Source organism: Corvus hawaiiensis, chromosome 29, assembly GCF_020740725.1.
Source record: "Corvus hawaiiensis isolate bCorHaw1 chromosome 29, bCorHaw1.pri.cur, whole genome shotgun sequence".
In the NCBI taxonomy this organism is placed as follows: domain Eukaryota; kingdom Metazoa; phylum Chordata; class Aves; order Passeriformes; family Corvidae; genus Corvus; species Corvus hawaiiensis.
Genome location: NC_063241.1, coordinates 2,399,262 through 2,421,468, shown reverse-complemented (window position 1 = coordinate 2,421,468; position 22,207 = coordinate 2,399,262). Strand labels below are relative to the sequence as shown.

The following is a 22,207-nucleotide window of genomic DNA, read 5'->3' as shown; positions in this document are numbered from 1 at the left end:
TTTGCATATTAAATGAGGATAATAACAGACATTGGGGAAGTGCTGAGCCTCAACAGAATTTATGGTATCAATGTCCTCCCCAAACAGTCATTAAAAGCTCCTTTGGCAACGTCTGGGTTATTTAAATCCTCCCGGTTTGTTGCTGAAAGGCGCCTCGTGTAACCCAACCAGAACGGCGAAGGGAGCCCCGGGGCTAAGGAAGGTTTTTTCTTTATTTAAATTAATTCCTGACATCCCCTGGAGCAGAGTGACGGAGATCCAGGTGCACCTCACTGGAAAATGCCTCGACAGCAGATCAGGGAGTGATTCCTGCTTCCCTGCCTCAGGAAAATCCCTCCCGAGGGGGAATGTCCAACCCTTTGTGTTCTCCAGCCCGTCAAAGGCAGAGGCTGCTCAGCAAAATCATTTTATCATTTTACCTCCTGTGAATTCCCCTGTCCATTCTGAGACCTGGATTTCATCACTAAAGCTGAGGAGGACCCCGAAAGTTTTTTAAGACAAAAAATCCTTGGCTCGTTATTATAGATGTGGAATCATGGAAGGACCTTAAAGATCTCCTGATTCCAACCCCTGCCATGGGCAGGGACACCTTCCACTGTCCCAGGCTGCTCCAAGCACCATCCAACCTGGCCTTGGATGCTTCCAGGGATGGGGAATCCATGGAATTACCTGTTCCAGGGCCTCCCCGCCCTCACAGGGAACAAGTCCTTCCCAAAATCCAACCGAAATTCCCCCTCTGTCACTCTGACCCCATTTCCTGCGTCCTGTCCCTGCAGTTCCTGAGGAAAAGTCCCTCTCCAGCTTTCCTGGAGCCCCTGTAGATCCTGGGAGAGGCTCTGAGGTCTCCACAGGCTGAACATTCCCAGCTCTCCCAGCCTGGATCCACAGGGAAGGGGCTCCAGTCCCTTTATCAACCTCGTGGCTCCTCTGGAGTTGCTCCAACAATTCCACGTCCCTGTAACATTGGGGACACCAGAACTGGACCCAATATTCCCGGTGGGATCTCACCAGAGAGAGCAGAGGGGGAGAATCCCCTTCCTCACCCTCCTGCCCATGTTCCTTTGGATGCAGCCCGGCACAGGGATGGATTCTGGGCTGAGCTCACACCGCCAGCTCATGCCCAGGTATCCCATATATAAATCCTATAAATATCGGACACGTGGATGCTATCACAAGACACTGACGCAAGTGAGTTTTTCCAATAATTTCCTCTGGAAAAAAAAAAAGAAAAAACCCCACACCATAAAAATTAACCACATTTCTCAGATGCTGCTTTAATTGATCCCGTGCCTTGGCCTGCACCTCTTCGAGGACAAATTATAGGCAGGAGAAGAACCTAAAAGAATCAATGGAATGCCTGTCATTAATTGTGACGGAAATCCTGGAGCACTCGGGGTAATTCTCTTCCGCTCCCCCGGTGTTTTACGTCACCCCAAAATGTGCAGTGTCCACCTCCCTTGTGGGCCCACAAGGTAAAGAACCAATCCATGGACTCCCAGCTCACCAGGAATTGTGGCCAGAGCTGTTCTGTGTAGCCTCCAGTCCCATTCCCAGCTGTCCTTGGGGTGCTTTCCCAGAAATCCTTTTGTCCTGGAAAGTCTCAAGATGAAAGAATCTCCCAGGCTGTAATCACAGTGCCCAGCCCCAGGAATTCCAAAATTGCCCTAAATGTGGAGGAAAACAATTATAGCAATTGGGCTGCTGATGTACTTCCCAAATTTGCCCCGTGACGAAGGGAAGCTCACGGAGAACTGCTCCGACTTCCACCATGGGAATATAAAAATGCTCCCAACCCCAGCGCTCCTCACACAGCTCCTCTGGGTTTGCTCTTCCCACTGATCTCGGTAAGTCCAGATCCTGTTCTCGCGGAGAATCCTTGAACCTGGGGGGAAATCCTTTGCTCACAGGTGTTTTCTCCCGGGTGCTTTTAATCCGGGGGGCACAGATGCGGGAACATTCCCGTTCCTCGGAGACATGGGAAGCCCAGTTTGAAGTTCTGGGTTTCTTTTTTTCCCATGGTGACACCTGGAATTTTCAGGCCTGGGCAGAATCATTGTGCAAGGAGGAAATGACTTTTTGTGGCAGGGTGTTGCAACGGGGAATATGGAAAAGTCCCAGGAATTGTTTTTGTCCCTCTGGAGTCCCCGGGGAAGCTCTGAGCTGCAGGATTTTAACCTTCACTGCCCAGCAGAGTGTCCTTGCTAGAACTGGCTCTAACAAAGCCGGAATTGCCCAGGAAACAGAATTGTTTATGTGCCAAGATTAAAAGCAGACAGAGAGGCTGGAGACTTAATGAACTCCTTGAGTTGTGCGTGAGCACTTCTAAGAACTCCAGAAAACGCTGTGAGGGATTCGACTCAGACACCGGGACTCTTTCACGCCCCTACCCTGAGCTGGGATTTACCTCAGCTGCCCGTGCTCGGAGGCTGGGCAGCAAACACCCACAGATTCCTTCTTCGGGAAGATTTTTTTTCTTGGAAAGGGTTTTCAGGGTTTGGAAGGGAGGTTTGGAGTCCCCATCCCTGGAGGTGTCCAAGGAATTCCTGGACGTGGCACTCAGTGCTCTGGGCTGGGTGATAAGGTGGGGACTGGGTGCAGGTTGGACTCAATCTTGGAGGTCTTTTCCAACCTCAGCGATCCTGGGATTCTGGGGTTCTGGGATTCTGGGAATCTGTCACATGAAAATCACCCCCAAACCCAAGGGATTCCCTCAACATTTCCACCCAAGCCCACCTCACTCACATCACAACTCTGCTCCTACAAACTGAGCTCACCCTTTTTCTCCCGCTCTACTCCAGGTTTGCCTCCACCCCTCCACCCCTCCATCCCAAGATGTCCTACTGCTGCTACTCCCCCTGCTACACCCTGTGCTGCTCCCCCTGCTACCGGACCTACAGCTGCTGCAGCCCCTGCTACTCCCTGAGCTGCTACCGCCGCTCCTACGGCACCTGCTGCAACTACAGGACCTGCACCACGCGCTACTACTACCCCTCGTGCTGCTCCTACTCCTGCTGCTACCCCTGCTGCTGCTAATCCCATGGAAAAATGCCCACAACCGGATCTGCACCAACTGAAGACCAATGGCTGAGCCCACGGCTGCTGTTTGCACAAGTGCTGAGCCCCCAGGATGAAGCTGCTACAAATGGGGGCTTTGCTGTGCTCTAAAACCTCTTGGAATTTCTGCTTTTGCTGTTCTCTCTGTCTGCTCCTTCCTGTCTTTCTCCACGCTCCTGATATTCCGCATTGAAAGCCTCCCACAGCCCCTTCGGCAGCAGGAGGGATGATCTGCAATTTATGTGGAACTTCTCAGGGTTGCTGCAATGGGGCTGAAGGACCTCTGTGAAATCAGATTTGGAGTCATCTGCATTTTCAATAAGCGCTTCCAGCAGGGTGCTGCAGCCCTGGGTAAGGAAGATTTACAACTGTCTCGCCTTTGATCTGGATTTACGAGGACCTGAAGGATGAACAACATGGCTTCAACGTGTTCTGGAGTGCAGTGACTCATCTCCCAGGGCTGCATCCAGGATCCCAAAACTATAATCTTTCTGTATCTCTGCCAGCTCTTTTTCTTATTCTATTAAATACTTCCTGCATTTAAAAAACTCTGGAGATCCAGTTGTTTTCTTGCCTCTGTCCTTGGTTTACATGGATATTCTGGGAGCTGTGGAGTTCTGAAGGGACTTTCCTCAAATCCATGTGCGGCTCTGGGCCCCTCATGGCAAGGGGGACATTGAGGGGATGGAGCATGTCCAGGATGGGAATGGAGCAGCAGGAGAAGGGTCTGGAGAATCCTGAAGGAGCTGGGGGGGCTCAGTCTGCAGGAAAGAAGCTCCAGGGGGGAATTTCTAGCTCTTCCTGGGGGCAGCCAGGGGGGATTTGGCATCTTATCCCAGGGAACAGGGACAGGATGAGAGGGAATGGCCTCGAGCTGTGCTGGGGAGGTTCAGGTTGGATGTTTGGGAAAATTTCTCCTGGAAAGAGCAGTCACAGGACTGAGGTCCAACCTCTCCAGCGTTACCCTTGACATCTCCAGTCCTTAATCTTGCAGAGTTCATAATTTTGTCACCCAGTCCTTTTGCTGTGAAGGATTTCAAGATATTTGTGTGACCTCCACCTAATTTCTGGCGTTAATTTGAATTTAAAACACGCATACTAAAGAGCAAACAGGATGCTGAGGCTTCCTGAGAATGTTGCACACCAAAGATTTCAAGCTGCTCGAGAAACACAGGTGACAAATAAACCCAGAAATGCTGAATTGATGCAGAAAAAGTCTTTAATAGGAGTGCAAGGCAGATATAATTCGAAAGGGATACAGAATGGAAAGACCACATTCCCAAAGTCACACGACACCCTGCCCACACCATCCAGTCAGAGGGAACGTTTTGTACAGCATTGCTGAAACCATGGAGATTGGTTTGCTTGGAGAACTGAGAAGATCTGGGTCAAGAGGAGAGTTGGGGCTGAGGCAGCATGAGTGGCATGAAGACAAATCATCGCCAGCCCTTCAGCAGCAGCGCAGAGCACTTGGAGCACCCCGGGGGTGGCTCTTGTCCCCAAGTGGGCTCTGCACACCAAGGGGCTCTGCTGCCAGACTCTCCAGCAATCCACGCCTGCCAAACCCCGTCTGCGTTTTGGGGTCGCTCCCCCCGGCTTTAGCAGGTGTAGCACCCCCCGTAGCCAAACCTTTGGCCGTAGCGGGAGCCAAAGGGGTACCCGTAGCGGCTGGAGTAAAACCCGGGGTATCCGTAGCAGTCCCCAGAGCCGTAGAAGCCCCTATAGCCGCCGTAGAGCCCGCCAGAGCCGTAGCAGTCCCCGGACCCGTAGAGGCTGCGGTAGCCATACAAGCCGCCGTAGCCATAGCGGTCCCCAAAGCCGTAGAGGCCACGGGAGCTGTAGAGGCCCCCGTAGCCCCGGTAGCTGCAGGGGCTCCCGCAGTCGTAGCCCCGGTAGCCATAGAGGCTCCCGTAGTTGCAGGAGGAGTAGCAGTCATCCTCACACTGGCCTTGGAGGAAAGTCATCTTTAGGAGATGGAGGTAAAACCTGCAACGGGGAGGAAAGGAAGAGTGGTAAATACTCCAAAGGAGTAGCGACAATGTCAGAGCCCAGAACTTCTTCGCTGGTCCTGTGACACCAAGAGCAGAGGCGAAATTATGACCTCAGCTCCTCATTACACCCCGTTTGTATAATCTGCTCATTTACCCACTGTCTTTAAATTATTTTCTATTCTATGTTCATATAGATTTAATATAATCATATTAAAGTATTTCTGTACTCCTGGGATTGGAGGAGCCCCTGACTACGGAATCAGCGGCCACAGATCAAAACCTTGATGCTGCCTTAGGGTTTTTTCTGAGAGAACCTGGTTAGGAACCCTAATTTTCTTTTAGGATATCAGCTTTTCACAGAGCTCTGCATTCCCAACTCCATCAGGAAAGTATTTCCAAAGTTCTACTGTGATAACACCCTTCAGTTTTTGGGTCCATCGCTGCAAGCCCCATTTCAGTGCTTTCCACCCATTTTAATTTGCACCTGGAAATGCTGAGAGCCCACAGAAGAAATCATGGAGCGTGAACACACATGAGAACATCTGTGCTGCCAAACAGACCTGAAATCCCCCTTAAAACAGAAGATTTAAGGAAAAATCCACCAAGAGTCATGGTGGGGAAACCCTTTCCTACCTCTGCTGTCCTAAAAATCCCTTATGAGGGAATCCAGGTACCAACAGGACCAGGAAAGTTCCACTTGCAGCTTCAAAACTCGAACCCAGCAAGCCCAGATAAAAGGAACAGAGAAACCTGACAGTTCAGAGGAGCCACAGTCCTACAAAAAATTCTGGAAGGAAAATTCCCAGTCCAGAGGAGGAAAGGAGGAAAAGCTTACCGAGTTCACCGGGAGGAAGAGGCAGGAGAGCTGATGAGGAGCTTTGAGCTCCGAGCCCTTTTTATACTCCAGCTTTCCCTCCTGGCTTATCTCAGACGCCCTGTGGATTCAAAAGGTTTGGAGCCGTATTAGCTGGGAAACAAATTTGCCTGTACACGTCATATCTTCAATTAATATAATCTTCCTCATTGTTTGGGTTTATTAGTGTGTTCCCAGCCTCCCGTATGTCCCACATATTACAGGCTTCTTTCATCTTCACATTTTCTGGGCCAACAACATTCCTGATACCATTTTATTGTCTCTGTTGTCAAATCCGAAGTTTATTTTGGCGTAATATAAAAGCCATTTCTAATTTCTCCAAGTCATTGGAGAGAGAGGAGTTTTCAGTAAAAAAGGAAAAATTTTCCACATGCTTGAAAATACTTGTGTTCAGTAGAAAGATGCACCATGGGATTTTATTTAAAGGAAATGTAAACATAGGGATTTTATGTTAAACTTCATCAACTTCAGAAAAAGGACCAGAACTATAAATAAATCTTAATTCCATTCCTCCAAAGTACTCCTGAATCAAAGCCATGCTGCTGCAGGAGCAGGAAGAATGTTTTTAACAAAACTACAACTGCATTTTTTGCAGTGCTGTTCACTGGAGGGTTTGACCCAAGTTCAGCAGAGCAAAGTGGAGAATTCAAGGCTGAACTTGATCTGGCAATAACGAAATGATCAGGATTAGCACTAAAAGAGCATTACATGAACACCAAAAGAACCCTGTTGGTACGTTTTCCACAAAGTATCACCATGTGTAGACATGACGATAGTGAGGAACGCTGGAGGTTAGGGCAGAACTCCTTGGGTGACCTTCACCTAATTTCTGGCATTAATTTGAATATAAAATAAGTATAATAACGAGCAAACAGGATGCAGAGGCTTCATCTGAATTTTGCATACCAAAGCACTTCGTAAACACTCATTAATGATTTCAGTTTGCAAAGTATTGCAGGATTTAAATATTAATAGTTTGACACCAAAAGAGGCCTCCAGATTCAATAATATGGTCACTCCTCAAGGTCTCTGGTTCCTGACCCCTATTAAGGTGATGCTGAAACTTTGATGAAAGTCAAAAAGTATCCCAAAAAATCACTTAAAAGAGGAAGGAATACTCGGCAACGCCCACAAGGCGGTTGGAAAACGTCTTTGGGTTGTTGTTGGAGAACCTGGGATACAAATCCGGCGGGAAAGCCCCACCAGGATCACCGGGAAGCTTGGGCAGGTCGTGGCAATGCTCAGTAGAGGCTCCTCAACCTTTGGCACAGCAAAGCAAAACCTCTTCCCTCAGTCCTCCACAAGCGGCACCACAGGCGCCAAAACCAAGCCAACGGAGCACCCACGAGGCAACCGCGAAACTCCTGATGGTCTGAACATCTCCCCAAATAAACATCTCCCCAAATAAACACCTCCCCAAATAAACATCTCCCCATCCGGCCGCAAGGAATTCCGGGCAATTTCCCCAGAAACGTGTCCTTCTTTTAAGATTAAAGAAATTATAAGGGGTTGACGTTGGTGCCACGATGCCAAATGTGGAAAATATGAAAATGGTTGGCTCCAGTGACGCCAGCTGGAAGAATGAAGAGTCGGATGACGTTTGGATAATTCCCGAGTTTGAGAAGGTGTAAAAACAGACCTCCACTCCAAAAAATCATTCGCTCCTCTCGGCTTTTCCTCCCGACTTCGCCTCTTGGCAGAGCAGGTAAGGCAATACTGACTCTACTCTCATGTGTGTATGTTTGCCCAAATATTTCTGTATAAATACATACAACGAATATGAATATGAATATGAATATATATAAGATACATGCTGTTTCTTTGTTTATTTGATAGGTACTGCTGTGTCTGTAAATATTTATATGAATATATATTATATTTATATATAAATATATATATAATATATGTATTGTATTTATGTCTATAAATATAATATATATAAATATATATTATCATTTATATTATTCATATATATATTTTTTAATATATATGAGTATATTTATATGTAACCTGTGTCTGTGTACAGGTACAGACATTCTGTAAGAAATTTCTTGTCATTTTAGAGTCAATCCCAAATGCAAAATTCCCTGCCATCTCAAGGAATCCCTCCGCTCAAAGCTTTTTGCTCCTCTTTCCTGTGCTTGTTTAATATTAGGCTTTAAAGTGCTGAAAACTGGAAATGTGCTACCGCAATTTTGTAGTCAAAAGTCATTTTCAGTGCTGGGTTATATTTTTTATATTTTTCTCTCATTTATTACATTTCTCTGATTTCTGGGGCAGGAAAGCTCAGCTCGCAGCTGGCAAAACCCTAATGCACCACATTTAGTCAGCAGTTTCCAAAAGTTGATGGGCGAAAAAAACAACAACTCTTTTTTGAGATGCAGGAGATTAGCAAAATAAATGAGTTAATTAAGAGGCTGAAACCGATGCGCAGGAGGCACCAAGTCGGAGCCTTTGCTCTGCCCTCAGCAGCCCATAAAATTTGTTTCTGGGTGTGTGTTCCAGGCTCTCCAAATCAACAAAGGATGACTTCCTTCAAGGACCGCTGGCAAGTCTTGGGTGCTGCACCCAAGTCAGCAATGACGGCTTCTGCAGCTTCTGGTCTGGGCACCCTTTCAGCTTCTACTGGGACCAGTGCCAAGACGTCCCCCCCGCCGGCTTCAGGAACATCGGGAGCTTCGTGAAGTCCTCTGGGAGCCTCTGTGGGAGCGTCTGTGCAAACCTCAATGGGGACATTGTTGGGAGGCTCTCTGGGGAGCTTGAGGGGCTCTCTGGGCTCCTGGGTCACTTTGGAAACTGCGGATTAAGTCTCCCCTTCTCCGTTCAGTTTGTGAACAGAACCATCTGAGCTATTCCCAGCAGAATTAGCGCCCAAGGCATGAAATGCAGGACTTGGATTCATGGTTTAGGTTACGGTGCTGAGAAATGACGAGCGCTCACGCCTCTGACTCTGGGGGATGTGTGGGTGCCAGGTGGTGTAGGATACTCCAAATGTAACCCTCTGTGGGATCTCCTGTCTCTCCAGCTGTCACTCTGAAAGGGCTGAGGCACCTTTAGAGCACTTTGGTGGAGTAGAGAGAGACTTTTGGGTGTGAGGAAAGAGCTTTTTAAGTTCATTCGCAGCCACTTTGTGTTGCCACAGTAGTGGGAATTTCTGCAACAAAGTCCACTTTGCTCCACTCTGACCAAAGGTGACTTTTAGCAGAGCAGCTCCTGTTCTGTGTCCCTGCTGCACCTCACCTGACACTGAACACGGTGAAGAAACACGTTTGGTCTGGTACACTCCACCATTTCCACCAGGAAAAACATCGCTCACCATAGGGAACTTGCCAAAGCCCCTTTTGTATCTCTGCCAATTTCTTCTTTCTGTTCCTCCCTGCTTCTCATTTTCATTAAAATTACTCTGTTTAGTAGCATCAAATGTCGGCTCTGATTTTGTCTTGGCTCATCCAGCACTTTAAAAGGACCCCCAGCCACCCTAAGGAGCCCTGCAATAAGAGGGCAGTCTAGACTCCAGATGTTAGGGACTGTCACCACATCTCCACCTCAAAGACTCCTGCCCTGATTCACTTCTCCCACTAGAAGGAAAAACCTTGAGTAACCCTTGACCTTGGGTTTATCCAAATATTTCACCAGAAACAGCCATTGCTTGATTGATTTTTCCCCCACAGACACTCCTGGAGCAAAGCTGGGCTTTGTGCTTGGGCAATAAATCACAAGAATGAGAGATTGAGGGGGAGTCTCGTGGTCATCCAAGGCAGGAGATCGGTGGCATTCGAGGTGAAAGACACCTAAAAGACCAAAGGCAGCCAAGCTGTGACCATCTTCTGGAGGGTTCAGCTCCTCTGCAAATGCAGCAGCCGGTTCTTCAGGGAGTTCCTGTCAGCCCCTGCCCTGTCACCTCAGGAGACTGAGGAGACCTGATTTAGATTTAGAACACTATTTAGCTTTAGAATATAAGAGATGACGGGAGGTGAAGGCAGGTGACAGGGCTGGGACTGGCAGGAAATCACCATCTGCAGCTCCTGTCCCCCGGGGGAAGCGGTGTTGCCTCGGGAATGATCAGAGGGGGAAGTCATAAGGGAAGGCCCTCACAAATGATGCCGTCCTGGCAAACTTGGGTAGGGATGGAGGTTAAATTTGGGCCAAAGGACCCTGGGGAGGGCTGCAAATTTTACGCAAATTTTCGGCTTCCTGGGTTTTATTCCATCTGCCCTGCTGTGCATGGCTGTCCAAGCCCTTCCACACTCTCCGTGCAGATAGGAAAAGCCTTGGGGTGCCAGAGGCATCCAAGGGAGACAAGCTGAGTTTATAGTGTTGGGAGACTCCAGCATTTCCTAATGTTTTCCCGGGGGAACCCAGCCCATTTTGCTGCTGACAGCAGAAGGGTTGCGAAACCTTTCTTAAAAGCTTTGCCATTTTCTAAGGGCTGCTCTGCTTGGGTGGCTGTTCCTCCCTGACGCCTCTTCCTGGGGCATCCCGATCTGGGGCTGTCCTTCTCAAACTGGGCCACTGGGAAATCAGACCAGACCTAACTCTTGCCTGGGGCTGCCCCTTCCCAGAGAAGGAAATGGAGCTGTGGAGCACATCTCTGCTACCTGGAGCTGGTTCCTGGTCAAAGAGTTTCGGGGAAATCAATGACATGATAGACAGAAATGGATGTTGGGCTGGAGGAGCAGCATTTCTGCTGACTGGTCCTGGTTTTCTGCCCATTGAATGGCTTCTCCAACCTCCTCCCTTAATTATTTTCTTGAGCCTTTCCTCTACTTTTCTTTGAGAGCTGGGAAACATTAGGAAATGCTTCTGCAGGAGGCCACCACGGCAAGAGGAGGGGTGGCCATGGCTATGCCTGGGAAATCAGCCCAGAGGTGCCCCCTCACAGCCACTTCTGCAGTGACATTTGTGACTCTGGCTGATGTCTTTGACGTGGAACTGGGCTCACAGGGGATCCGGGCAGTTCTGTCTGGGCTCTGCTTGTTGAACCACCTCGTTCTGTGCCACGTGATCATCTTTAGTGTTCTGAATCTGAATCATCTTTAGTGTTCTAAATCTAAATCTAAATCATGTCATATTCTAAAGCTAAATCATCTTTAGTGTTCTAAATCTGAATCATCTTTAGTGTTCTAAATCTAAATCATCTCTTATATTCTAAAGCTAAATCATCTGTAGTGTTCTAAATCTAAATCAGGTCTCCTCAGTCTCCTGAGGCGACAGGGCAGGGGCTGACAGGAACTCCCTGAAGAACCGGCTGCTGCGTTTGCAGAGGAGCTGAACCCTCCAGAAGATGGTCACAGCTTGGCTGCCTTTGGTCTTTTAGGTGTCTTTCACCTCAAATGCCACCGATCTCCTGCCTTGGATGACCACGAGACTCCCCCTCAATCTCTCATTCTTGTGATTTATTGCCCAAGCACAAAGCCCAGCTTTGCTCCAGGAGTGTCTGTGGGGGAAAAATCAATCAAGCAATGGCTGTTTCTGGTGAAATATTTGGATAAACCCAAGGTCAAGGGTTACTCAAGGTTCTTCCTTCTAGTGGGAGAAGTGAGTCAGGGCAGGAGTCTTTGAGGTGGAGATGTGGTGACAGTCCCTAACATCTGGAGTCTAGCCTTGCAGGGAATCTTCGTGCTGGCAGCTCCTGTGTCCCGCCACTCCAGTTCCTGACCATCAACTCCTCCCCAGCTTCCTTGTAGACCCCTTTCAGATCCTAAACCTGGAATTCATTCATGCCCCGAGGCTCAGGAAAAGTTGGATGATGGGAGGAATTTGCGGCCTGAGTGCGATATTATCATAACAGCCAACAGCCGGGTAATTTAACTAACAGAAAACCAACTCCTGGGATTCCATTCCAACTCCAGACTGCCAGCCTCCAGTAGGATGTATTTACTGGGGAATTATCTATTTAAATGTTCCCTTGGGAACCAACCACAGGGGTGATGCCACAGGAGCTGCCAGCACGATGATTCCCTGCAAGGCTGAGGATCCTCCCTGAAGACTAAAGCTGTCCCAAATGAGAAGTTGGGCCCCTGGTTATTGCCCAAACTGGACTAATTTTTCCAATTATTTGTTAAAGAGTGCGGCCTTTTAGGAGAAGGGGAAGTGGGACATGAAACAGGAAAAAAAATGGCCTTGTTGGAAACGACAGGAGAAAAGAATTTCAAAATTCGCCTTATTTAGATGGATATTGTTAACTCACAATTATCGCTCACCCCAATAATTAGGCTCAATAATGAACCTAAGAGTTATTAGCAAATGCTTCTATCTTAAAAAGGCATTAAATCTTCTTAGTGAGATACTCGATATCTTTAGTCCCCAAAAGGACATTTCACATGAGCAGCTTTTATATCCAAATGAATAAAAATGTGTCCAAAATAGTTCTATCAAATCCCACCGGCAGAATTTCATAATTTCACTGATATTTCTGATTTGTGGTAAATGCAGATCTCAACTTAGGCCATAAAAGAGCATCTTGGGAAGCCCCAATAAACTGCAGCTCCTTCCCAAACACTCCATCCTCCCAACAACAAAGATCCCTGGCTTTTGAAGTTTGGGGGATTTCTCTTTCGTAGGGTTTATGTGGTTGGGGAGAATCTGGTTTCATCACCTGCTCCAGGGCTCACCAACATTATTACACATTATTATGGTGCCTGGGAAACTCTGATTTCCTTCCATGTAAGGATAATAATTCCCCAAAGAGTGACTACCTGGAATAACCCCACATCCCCAGGTCCCCTTGCAATCCTCAGTGCCACTGGTGCTGTTGCTCACATGCTACATAACGTTTCAAACACGGCCAGGAGAGCTTGGGAAAGGTTTATTACCAATATATTCCTGAAGAAATCCCCACTTCCATGAGGGAGCATCACCATCATGTCCAGGTTATGCTGAGAGATATTCAGGGGCTGGAGCAGCAGGAGAAGGGAATGGAGAGTCCTGAGGGAGCTGGGGGGGCTCATCCCAGAGAAAAGGGGGATCCAGAGGGAATTTGGGGCTCTTCCTGGGGGGATTTGGGATCTTATCCCAGCGAATGGGGCCAGGACAAGAGGGAACAGCCTCGAGCTGTGCCAGGGGAGGCTCAGGGTGGATATTTGGGGAAATCCCTCCTGGAAAGGGCGGCCAGGCCTTGGGAGGGGCTGCCCAGGGAGGGTTGGAGTGGCCATCCCTGGAGGTGTCCAGTCAATTCCTGGACGTTGGTCTGGGTGACCACAGGGGGATCGGGCATAGCTCGGGCTCAATGATCCTGGAGGGCTTCTCCAATCCTGTGTCACTGCCAAGATGGGGAGGCTGAGCCCGAGGACACCAGGAGCAGGTGCCAGAAAAGCCAGTATTGAGCAAAAATCTCCACAGAGACTGGAAATGTGGGGAAGGAAGGGACAGCTGTGGCTGTGCAAAGGAGATGCACCCACAGACCTTGGCCAGAGTCCTCAGGAATTTCATTATCCTGATGATGAGATCAGGTTGGTGCAGCAGGACAAGGACAGGGAACGCACAGAGACACCCACACACCAACAAACCTGCTGCAATGTCTGGTTTAATGAGGAAGAAGAGGTGAGACACAGCACTGGTTACAAACTGCCCACAAGCCGTGGTTAGGTCCAGGGTGACTCAGGTAATGTGTGGGGTTGCTTCTCCTGTGGTGATACCCAGCCCTGATCACACGGCACAGCAGCAGAGCAGGGGCTGGGGCACTCCAGAACCCTTTTTATCCATCAGTAACCATGGAAAGTGCTAGAAAATGGATCTAAAGTGGATCTCGTACCAGATCCTTGACATTGCCACAGTCACAGAAGCACAGAATGGTTTGGGTGGGAAGGGATTTTAAAGATGATCCAGTTCCACCCCTGCCATGAGCAGGGAACCTTCCGCTATCCCAGGTTGCTCTAAGTCCTGTCCAGCCTGGCCTCAGACACTTCCAGGGATGGGCAGCCACAGCTTCTCTGGGCAACCTGTGCCAGGGCCTCACAGGAAAGAATTTCCTCCTAATTTCTGCCTAAACTCTAATCTAAACCTACTGTCAGTGGGAAGCCACAAAGATCCCTACAAGCCCCCAAGGAATCAGGAACAGTCCATAGCTTTGAGAACAGAGTGCTTGGAAAGAGAGGAAAGCTTTAGAGAAAAAAAATCAGGAAGGGTAGGAGAAGGATGGAAATGGATTTTTGAGGCGTTCAAACATCCACCGATGCTTTCGATGCTGCCCCAAATGCTCCTTTCCCTAAACGCTGTGCCCCGGAGCTCAGCCGTGGATCCGCGTCCTGCCGCTCACCATCTTCCAGCCGCCGCTCCTTGGCTTTAGCAGCAGGGTCTGCAGCTCCCAACTGGGTACCCCCGGCTCCACCTGGCCCCACCGTAAACTTGGGAAGCTCCAGGGGTTCGGGCAGCACCAAAACCACCTCCGACACCGGCTCCGACAGCGGCTCCAACACCGGCTCCAACTTCGGGGACTCCCACGGATCCCACAGCGCTCTGTTGCGGGAAGGTGCTGAGGATGGGCCCAGGGAAGGTGACGACCACAGGGGGAGGGTAAATCACCACCGTGGAGTCGGGGCACTGCCGGACACAGGGCTCATTGCAGGTGTCGGCCACGGGCTGGGGCACAGCCACGCCGCAGGGGGAGGCGCTGCCGTCGGTGCAGGGGCTCAGGGAGTGAACCATGGCTCAGGGATGGGGATCTGCAGGGCAAGGGAAGGGCAGGAAAATAAAACACAAATTCGTATCAGTTTCATAATCAAACATGAGCAGAAAAGGCTATGAAGAGGCTCAAGGGACAGGGAGAATTCTCATAGCTCAGCACCTAAAATACGTCCCTAACTCATGTATTGAACACAAGGGGAAAGAGTTTTCATGGAATAGTAATTAGATCTCACCCAGATCTGCATCTCCCAGTGGCTGAACAGCCACAAATGGATTCATTTTCACAATCCCAGAGTCACTGAGGTTGAAAAAGCCCTCCAAGATCATCGAGTCCAACCTGTGACCAGTCCCCACCTTCGCAACCAGACCAGAGCACCAAGTGCCACATCCAGTGGTTTCCACCAGGAGAATGTCAGACTGATCCCAAAACCACACTCAAAGGCTCGGTTAGAGAAGGAATTCAGGAGTTCAGGAGTTCAGGAATTCAGGAATTCAGGAATTCAGTAATTCACTTACCTACAGCACAAGAGAAGTGAGAGAAGAGAAATGATCGTGGCAAGGTGTGCGGTTGAATGCTTTTATACCCGTCCCCAGAGTGCCCAGCACGTGAATCACCCACGTGCAGAACTTCCTAATCAATTAGTAACCACGATTCTTTCAAGATCCAACTTTGTTAATGGATGTCAGTTGTTTTAGATAACTCACTCTTGCTAATTACTGGTTTGTCCTTCTGTCCCGCATGACCTGTCCTTTACTGCCTTCCCCACTCTGCAATTTCAACTTTATAGAGAGGGGATTCTTCATCTCTGCATCTCAAAGGCAAAAGGTTTATGGGGTTTAGGCTCGATCTTCTCCGTAGATGGACTCATTCCTAGGCAGGGGGGAACCAGGCACTTCTCTGGATAAAAATATCCTTGAGTCAGCCCAGGAAGAGCTGAAAAAGTGAGGGATAAAGGGGAGTTCTGGGTTCTTGGATGAAATATTTGATGGAAGAGGGATAATCTGTGTTCTGGGTTCTTCAGACTAATACAAAGTCTGATCAAAGCTCTGGCACACTGCAAAAATCCTGAATTTTATAGTTATTGACCCAAATAAGTCGGGACACCTCTTTCAACCTGATTTCAACCGAGCACACAATTCCTTTACACGTTTTAACAATAAAACAGAAAGAAAGGCAAGACCACATTTTACATCACGTTAAATACCCCGTACTTTCAAAACCATCAATCATGGCTGGATTTAGGGAATGGCAAAAAGGCCATAAATGGGGTGTGACCGAGGCAAGACCTTGGCAGGCATTTTTTCCAGGGAGTCACTTCTCCAATCAAAGGGCACCCAAAGCCCTTGGAACAACAACTCACGCGGCACGTTGGGAACAATGAGTGGGAGACGCCTCTGGAATCCCAGTTGCTGATGAATCCCAGCTGCTGATTGGGGTTATCATCCTGCTAAACCTGAGGAGGAGGCTCTGGGACAGCCAGGAGTGGAGTCAGGGATGCCAAGGATGGCACCGGTGTGAGCTGGATGGACACTCCCACCCGCAGCAGCTGCTCCATTGTGGTTCCATTTGGTTTAAAAACAAAAGTCTTTTCCTACTTCTGCTCTCTTTTATTAAACCTCACCTCAAAGCCTTCTCCCTTGGGTTGGAAGGGATTTCCAAGACCATCCCATTCCACCTTCCTCTATCCCAGGTTGCTCCAAGCCCCATCCATCCTGGCCTTGGACACTTCCAGGGGTGGGACAGCCACAACTGATAATGGAAGATAACCATGGGAATTGCAACATCCACCTTCACCTCAGCTTAGATTGGCCAGCAACTTATCCCCAAAGTCAAAAACATTGGAATTAATACCCGGGTACTGGGTTTAGCCAGCTGAAGATAAGATTAAATGTTAAATCTTATTTCAGGGATTTATTAATAATTAAAAATTAAGATCTTTACTCCAGCGTGGGAGGAATCAGCAGTGCTGGGGTTTGTTCCCTCTGCTCGGGGTTCCTGTCACTGCAGGGTGGATTTCTGTGAACATGAACAGTAACCCCGACAGGAGCCATGTCAAGGCTTTCTGGAAGTGCTTCCAAACACATCATAAAAGCTCATTAGTGCCCTGACGTTGTCATTGTATCGTTGTTAACAGGAGTTTTAACAGCTCAGACACAACCAGGAAATAAAAGTGATGAATCAACAGGTGTAACATGGCCAAAACTCAGCACCTGAGTGAGGAACACAACAGAGCAGTGTCAGCTCAATTTACCAGCTCAAACAGGCTGAAGGAGCAAATTCCAGCTCCTCTGAAGGTAAAGATGAAAAGCACAAAAATCACTGGCTTCGGAAAGATAAAACAGAAAGGATCAAGCAAGAGTTGAGCCCAGGAGGAGGGAGATCCCTGAGGACACTAGTGGGGGTGAAGTGCTCAAAAAAGCGGGGACCAGGGATGGATCCATCACGGACACCAATGAAACACCAAACACAGAACCCCAGGATCCCTGAGGTTGGAAAAGAGCTCCAAGGTCATCGAGTCCAAGCTGTGCCCGATCCCCACCTGGTCACCCAGACCAACGTCCAGTCCTTCCTCCAGGGATCCCTCCAGGGATGGCCTCCCTGGGCAGCCCCTCCCAAGGCCTGGCCACCCTTTCCAGGAGGGATTTTCCCAAATATCCACCCTGAGCCTCCCCTGGCACAGCTCGAGGCCGTTCCCTCTTGGTCAGTGGGAGCTCCTGTCAGGAGTTTGGAGAGGGAATTCCGCCTCCCACATGCCCATGGAATGAGATGTTCTTTAAGGTCCTTCCCACCCATTCCCTGATTCCCTGATAACTCTACTCCCCTTTCCAATACATAAATACGTAATATATTTAATAGATGCATAAAATCAGAGCTAAACCACCACATCCACAGGGGCTTTTTTTAAAGGGATGCTCAGAGCTGGAAGGAAGGAAAAAAACCTTTATCAGGGCCTGTTCTCACCCCAAAACTCAGCTTTGTTCTACTGGTAAATGAAGACATTTTAGTGATAAATGAAGACATTTTAGTGATAAATAAGGACATTATTGATTAATGAAGACACTCCTGGGGTGCTGAGCTGGCTCACCCTGGTGTTTACCCGCTCATAAAGCAGGAGCAGCACTGACAGGACGTTAAACAACACCTTCATAACAGGACCTTGTAAACCCCTCACAAATGCTCATTAATGTCTGACACGAGCCAAGCTGTCCTGTCTCAGCCCCATTACGAACAACGCCAGCACAGAGTCAATTTCAGGGCCGCGTCTCAGCACATCAAAGGCTGCTAATTACCCTAATGACATCACACTGCGGCAGCAGGATCCCTTCGGAGGACCCAGCACAAGGCACAGGGACAGAGCCGAGCTCTGGGTGCAAAGCAGAGCTGTTGGGCTGATCCCAGAGCTGTTGGGATCATCGCAGGGTGGGACAATGGGGTCATGAGGAAAGAATTCCCTGTTCTGTTATTGCTGGGGTGAAACGTTTTGCAAGGGCAGGTGGTGACAGGATGATGAGGAACGGGTTCGGATTGACAGAGAGGAGGCTCAGATGGGATATTGGGAAGGAATTCCTCGCTGTGAGGGTGGGGAGGCCCTGGCACAGGTTATTCCATGGATTCTGCATCCTTGCAAGTGTCCAAGGCCAGGCTGGATGGGGCTTGGAGCAAAGTCAGGGAATGACTCTTAGGAAGTTTGAGGGGCACAGGATCAGCCACATGAGGAGCAGCTCAGTGCCAGCCTTGGGTGCATCTCTCCCAGTCCTGCTTTCCAAAGCTTCATTCCTCAGTGTCCCAGCTGCCTTTATGCAGGAAAAATGGAGTGAGAACCATCAATTCCCGCTCCCCCACTGCTGCTTCCCGATCGTCACTCCAACAAAAGGAGCTTTAGGAGGACAGAGATGGATTTCTTTAGGTACCTAACGAGGTCAATGGGATAAAAGGCGGCTTTTCCTTCTCCCCATAAAGCTTTAAAATGGAAAGAACCCGCAGGGTGTGAGGTGTTTTTCATGGGATTTGGGGACAGCAACGCATTAACAAGCCCAAGTGAGTAAAATAATTACAGCCAGTGAAAAAGTTGCACGTGAACAAATTCCCTGCTGTGGTTTATTAGGATTTGATACTCAGTGGCTCAAGTTTTCCATGAAGTCTGAAGGACTATAAAAACTCCATATAAAAACCCCCATTTCCAAGCTTTCCATCCAGTCCTTACTCTCCACCGTGAGCTCGGTAAGTTGTTTCCCTGTTTCTATTCCTAAGAAAATACCATTTTGTTGGGACTTGGAACTGGAATCTGGATCCTGCAGGAATAGCCTGACACTGGGAATTAAGAGGGTTGTTCTTCTAAAGGTTCTTTCTTGGGTTTGTTGCTGTTTTTCTTAAAGGCAGAGACAGATAAAGGAGTTTAAAGTTGAGCCTGAGATTTACAGAGCCTCGCCCAAGTTGGGATGTGATGTTTCTCCATCTTCTTCTTTGGTCCATATCTTTTATTTGCTTTGTTAAAATTGAGTTCTACACCTCTCCTTTACTGCAGGCCACTTATTTTGCTGGTTCAGGTGATAATTATCCAGGTTTGGATCAGTCTTTGCCAGGCTGGGAATGTTGGGAACGTTCAGTCTGTGGAGACCTCAGATCCCCTCCCAGGATCTGCAGGAGCTGTGGGGAAGCTGGAGAGGGACTTTTCCTCAGGAACTGCAGGAACAGGACCCAGGGAATGGGGTCAGAGTGACAGAGGGGAAATTATAGTTGGACATTGGGCAGGAATTGTTCCCTGTGAGGGCGGGGAGGCTCTGGCCCAGGTTATTCCATGGATTCCCCATCCCTGGAAGCATCCAAGGCCAGGTTGGATGGTGCTTGGAGCAGCCTGGGACAGTGGGAGGTGTCCCTGCCGTGGCAGTTGGATGGAGAGCTGAGGGCTGAGAGCCAGAGCTCAAATTCCTGTGCCAGAGCCCAGCAGGGAATTCCTTCACCTCCCTCCCATGTTTTCCAGGATCCTCCAGAGCCATGTCCTACTACGGGTACCAGTACAAGCAGCAGTGCTACATTCCCGGCGGGATGAAGTGCTCCGCGCCCACCTTCACCCAGCAGTGCCACAGCCCCGGCGTGGTGACCTGCGGGTCCTGCTCTCCCTGTGCCCCCACGGGGACCAAGGTCTGCACCATGAGGAAAACCCTGGCAAGCCCGCGGTGCCCCGGGCCCTGCCGGACGGGCTGCGTGGAGACCCACGTGGTGGAAGGCCACCACTCGTCCTCCTCGTCCTGCAGCAGCTCCAGGTGTCTGGACCCCTGCTCCGTGCCCTTCCTGCAGCCCCTGGTGCAGGGCAGGGAGCTGTGTGTGCCCCGCTGCGGGCAGGCCGTGGTCAGGAGGTGTCCCCAGGTGTGTGCCCCGGCCCCCGTGTGCCAGGACAGCTCCTGCCCCTACTCCTACCAGTGGTCCAACAGTTACCAGTACAACTGTGGGCAGTAAAACCTCACCGGGGTGCCCGGGGGACAACCAGGGTGTGAAGAGCCCGAGAACATCCAGCACTGAGGCGCAGCTCCCACAAACATGACGCTTTTCCTGCTGAAATCACTCCTGGGCACCTTTGGGAACCTTCTGGCACCTTTAGGAACCTTCTGGCACCTTTGGGAACCTTCTGGCACCTTTAGGAGCCAGCCCTTATTCAATCCTCTCCGTGTATTCTCTGTATTAGATTTCGGGGTCTCATAGCTTCTTATCTCCTTCTCTTATCTCCCCGTGGCACGAGGAGATTTCCATGGCTGTGTGAAGGAGATGTGAGTCCGGCCACTCACATGGATGACACCACATCCAGGTGGCCTCAGTGCCACCAAAGGGCTCCCCACGCCAATGCCGCTAAAAAATAAACATTTATTTTCTGCTTCCAACTTTGTTCCAGAGGGAAATTTGTAAAGAAATCTGGGGGTTCTTGACCAGGGAGGTGGTGGAGTCACATTCCTGGAGGTGTCCAAGGACTCAGTGCCAGGTGGGGATAAGGCACAGGTCGGAGCTGATGGTCTGGGAGGGCTTTTCCAACCTCAGGGATTCAGGGATTTTAATTGTATACGAAACTAACAGAAATAAGACCAAAAAAAATGGAAAATGATGAAAAACAGAACTTGGCTTTCAAGTCAAAGGGGGTCTCTTGTGTCAAGCAATTCACTCTCAAAGCATTTAGTCCTTAAATAGAATAATAAAAACTCCTTAAATATAATGAATATATTAAATATCCACCTGTGGCGTAGCAGCTGGAAGTCGGAGAGTTTGCTCCGTAGTTTGCATTATTTTATTCTCTCTGGCACATCCCCAACACGCACAATAAAACCTCTACTCCATCAAACTACTTCCTTTCTAATTTGGTTTTTTTCCTCCATCCCTTTTCACTCGACTCAGAGCTGAAAATCCCCGTTCTACATCAATCATGGAAAGACAAACTCCACGCCCACCGGGGCTGATAAAAATCATCCCGATCCCCAGAGTGGGTCTTAAATCAACTCAGGAAAAACCCGGGGCAGCTCCGGGATGACAAAAACAGGGAATCAGTAAGTGCCGGGTGCTGGAATTGCCAGGGCAGAGCAGGACATCAAACTGGAAAAAAAAAAAAAGGATGAGAACGACCCTGTCCACCACAGAATCCCAACCAAATCTCCCCTAAATCGTTCCGTGTGCATTCAGAAACCACAGCCCGGGAATTCCTTGTGCTCCATCGTGTGGCCAAAGGATTCAGGGAGCACCAGGGAGCCCCAGGATGGAGGTGTGACCCCACCTGTGCCAAACCCACACCAACAGAGCCCCAGGATGGAGGTGTGACCCCACCTGTGCGGATCCCACACCAGCAGAGGGACAGGATGGAGGTGTGACCCCACCTGTGCCAAACCCACACCAGCAGAGGGACAGGATGGAGGTGTGACCCCACTTGTGCTGAACCCACACCAGCAGAGGGACAGGATGGAGGTGTGACCTCCCCTGTGCCGAACCCACACCAGCAGAGGGACAGGATGGAGGTGTGACCCCACCTGTGCTGAACCCACACCAGCAGAGCCCCAGGATGGAGGTGTGACCCCACCTGTGCCAAACCCACACCAGCAGAGCCCCAGGATGGAGGTGTGACCCCACCTGTGCCAAACCCACACCAGCAGAGGGACAGGATGGAGGTGTGACCCCACCTGTGCTGAACCCACACCAGCAGAGCCCCAGGATGGAGGTGTGACCCCACTTGTGCTGAACCCACACCAGCAGAGGGACAGGATGGAGGTGTGGCCTCCCCTGTGCCGAACCCACACCAGCAGAGGGACAGGATGGAGGTGTGACCCCACCTGTGCCAAACCCACACCAACAGAGCCCCAGGATGGAGGTGTGACCTCACCTGTGCCAAACCCACACCAACAGAGCCCCAGGATGGAGGTGTGACCCCACCTGTGCCAAACCCACACCAGCAGAGGGACAGGATGGAGGTGTGACCCCACCTGTGCCAGAGCCCCAGGATGGAGGTGTGACCCCACCTGTGCGGATCCCACACCAGCAGAGGGACAGGATGGAGGTGTGACCCCACCTGTGCCAAACCCACACCAGCAGAGGGACAGGATGGAGGTGTGACCCCACCTGTGCCAAACCCACACCAACAGAGCCCCAGGATGGAGGTGTGACCCCACCTGTGCCAAACCCACACCAACA

General features: G+C 49.7%; 3 protein-coding genes and 2 long non-coding RNA genes across 5 annotated transcripts; 3 read left to right on the top strand and 2 right to left on the bottom strand.

Annotated features, from left to right (window-relative positions):
- The first annotated feature begins 1,361 nt into the window (after positions 1–1,361).
- LOC125318328 lies at positions 1,362–3,603 on the top strand. Its single transcript, XR_007200320.1, has 2 exons — positions 1,362–1,844; positions 2,799–3,603. It is a non-coding gene; the product is annotated as an uncharacterized LOC125318328 (long non-coding RNA).
- Positions 3,604–4,255: 652 nt separating this feature from the next.
- LOC125318305 (keratin-associated protein 6-1-like) lies at positions 4,256–5,981 on the bottom strand. The gene is made up of 2 exons (XM_048288902.1): positions 5,881–5,981; positions 4,256–5,040 (listed from the first exon to the last, which is right to left on the bottom strand). The coding sequence occupies exon 2, from the start codon at positions 5,016–5,018 to the stop codon at positions 4,653–4,655; it is 366 nt and encodes a 121-aa protein (XP_048144859.1). The 5' UTR covers positions 5,019–5,040; positions 5,881–5,981; the 3' UTR covers positions 4,256–4,652.
- A 1,555-nt stretch (positions 5,982–7,536) lies between these two features.
- On the top strand, positions 7,537–9,332 carry LOC125318332. The gene is made up of 2 exons (XR_007200324.1): positions 7,537–7,624; positions 8,425–9,332. It is a non-coding gene; the product is annotated as an uncharacterized LOC125318332 (long non-coding RNA).
- A 4,646-nt stretch (positions 9,333–13,978) lies between these two features.
- LOC125318308 (claw keratin-like) lies at positions 13,979–15,150 on the bottom strand. The gene is made up of 2 exons (XM_048288907.1): positions 15,061–15,150; positions 13,979–14,582 (listed from the first exon to the last, which is right to left on the bottom strand). The coding sequence occupies exon 2, from the start codon at positions 14,563–14,565 to the stop codon at positions 14,203–14,205; it is 363 nt and encodes a 120-aa protein (XP_048144864.1). The 5' UTR covers positions 14,566–14,582; positions 15,061–15,150; the 3' UTR covers positions 13,979–14,202.
- Positions 15,151–18,543: 3,393 nt separating this feature from the next.
- LOC125318266 (keratin-associated protein 10-1-like) lies at positions 18,544–20,876 on the top strand. The gene is made up of 2 exons (XM_048288860.1): positions 18,544–18,766; positions 19,527–20,876. Exon 2 carries the CDS (start codon positions 19,541–19,543, stop codon positions 20,000–20,002), a length of 462 nt encoding a protein of 153 aa, XP_048144817.1. The 5' UTR covers positions 18,544–18,766; positions 19,527–19,540; the 3' UTR covers positions 20,003–20,876.
- The last annotated feature ends 1,331 nt before the right edge of the window (positions 20,877–22,207 follow it).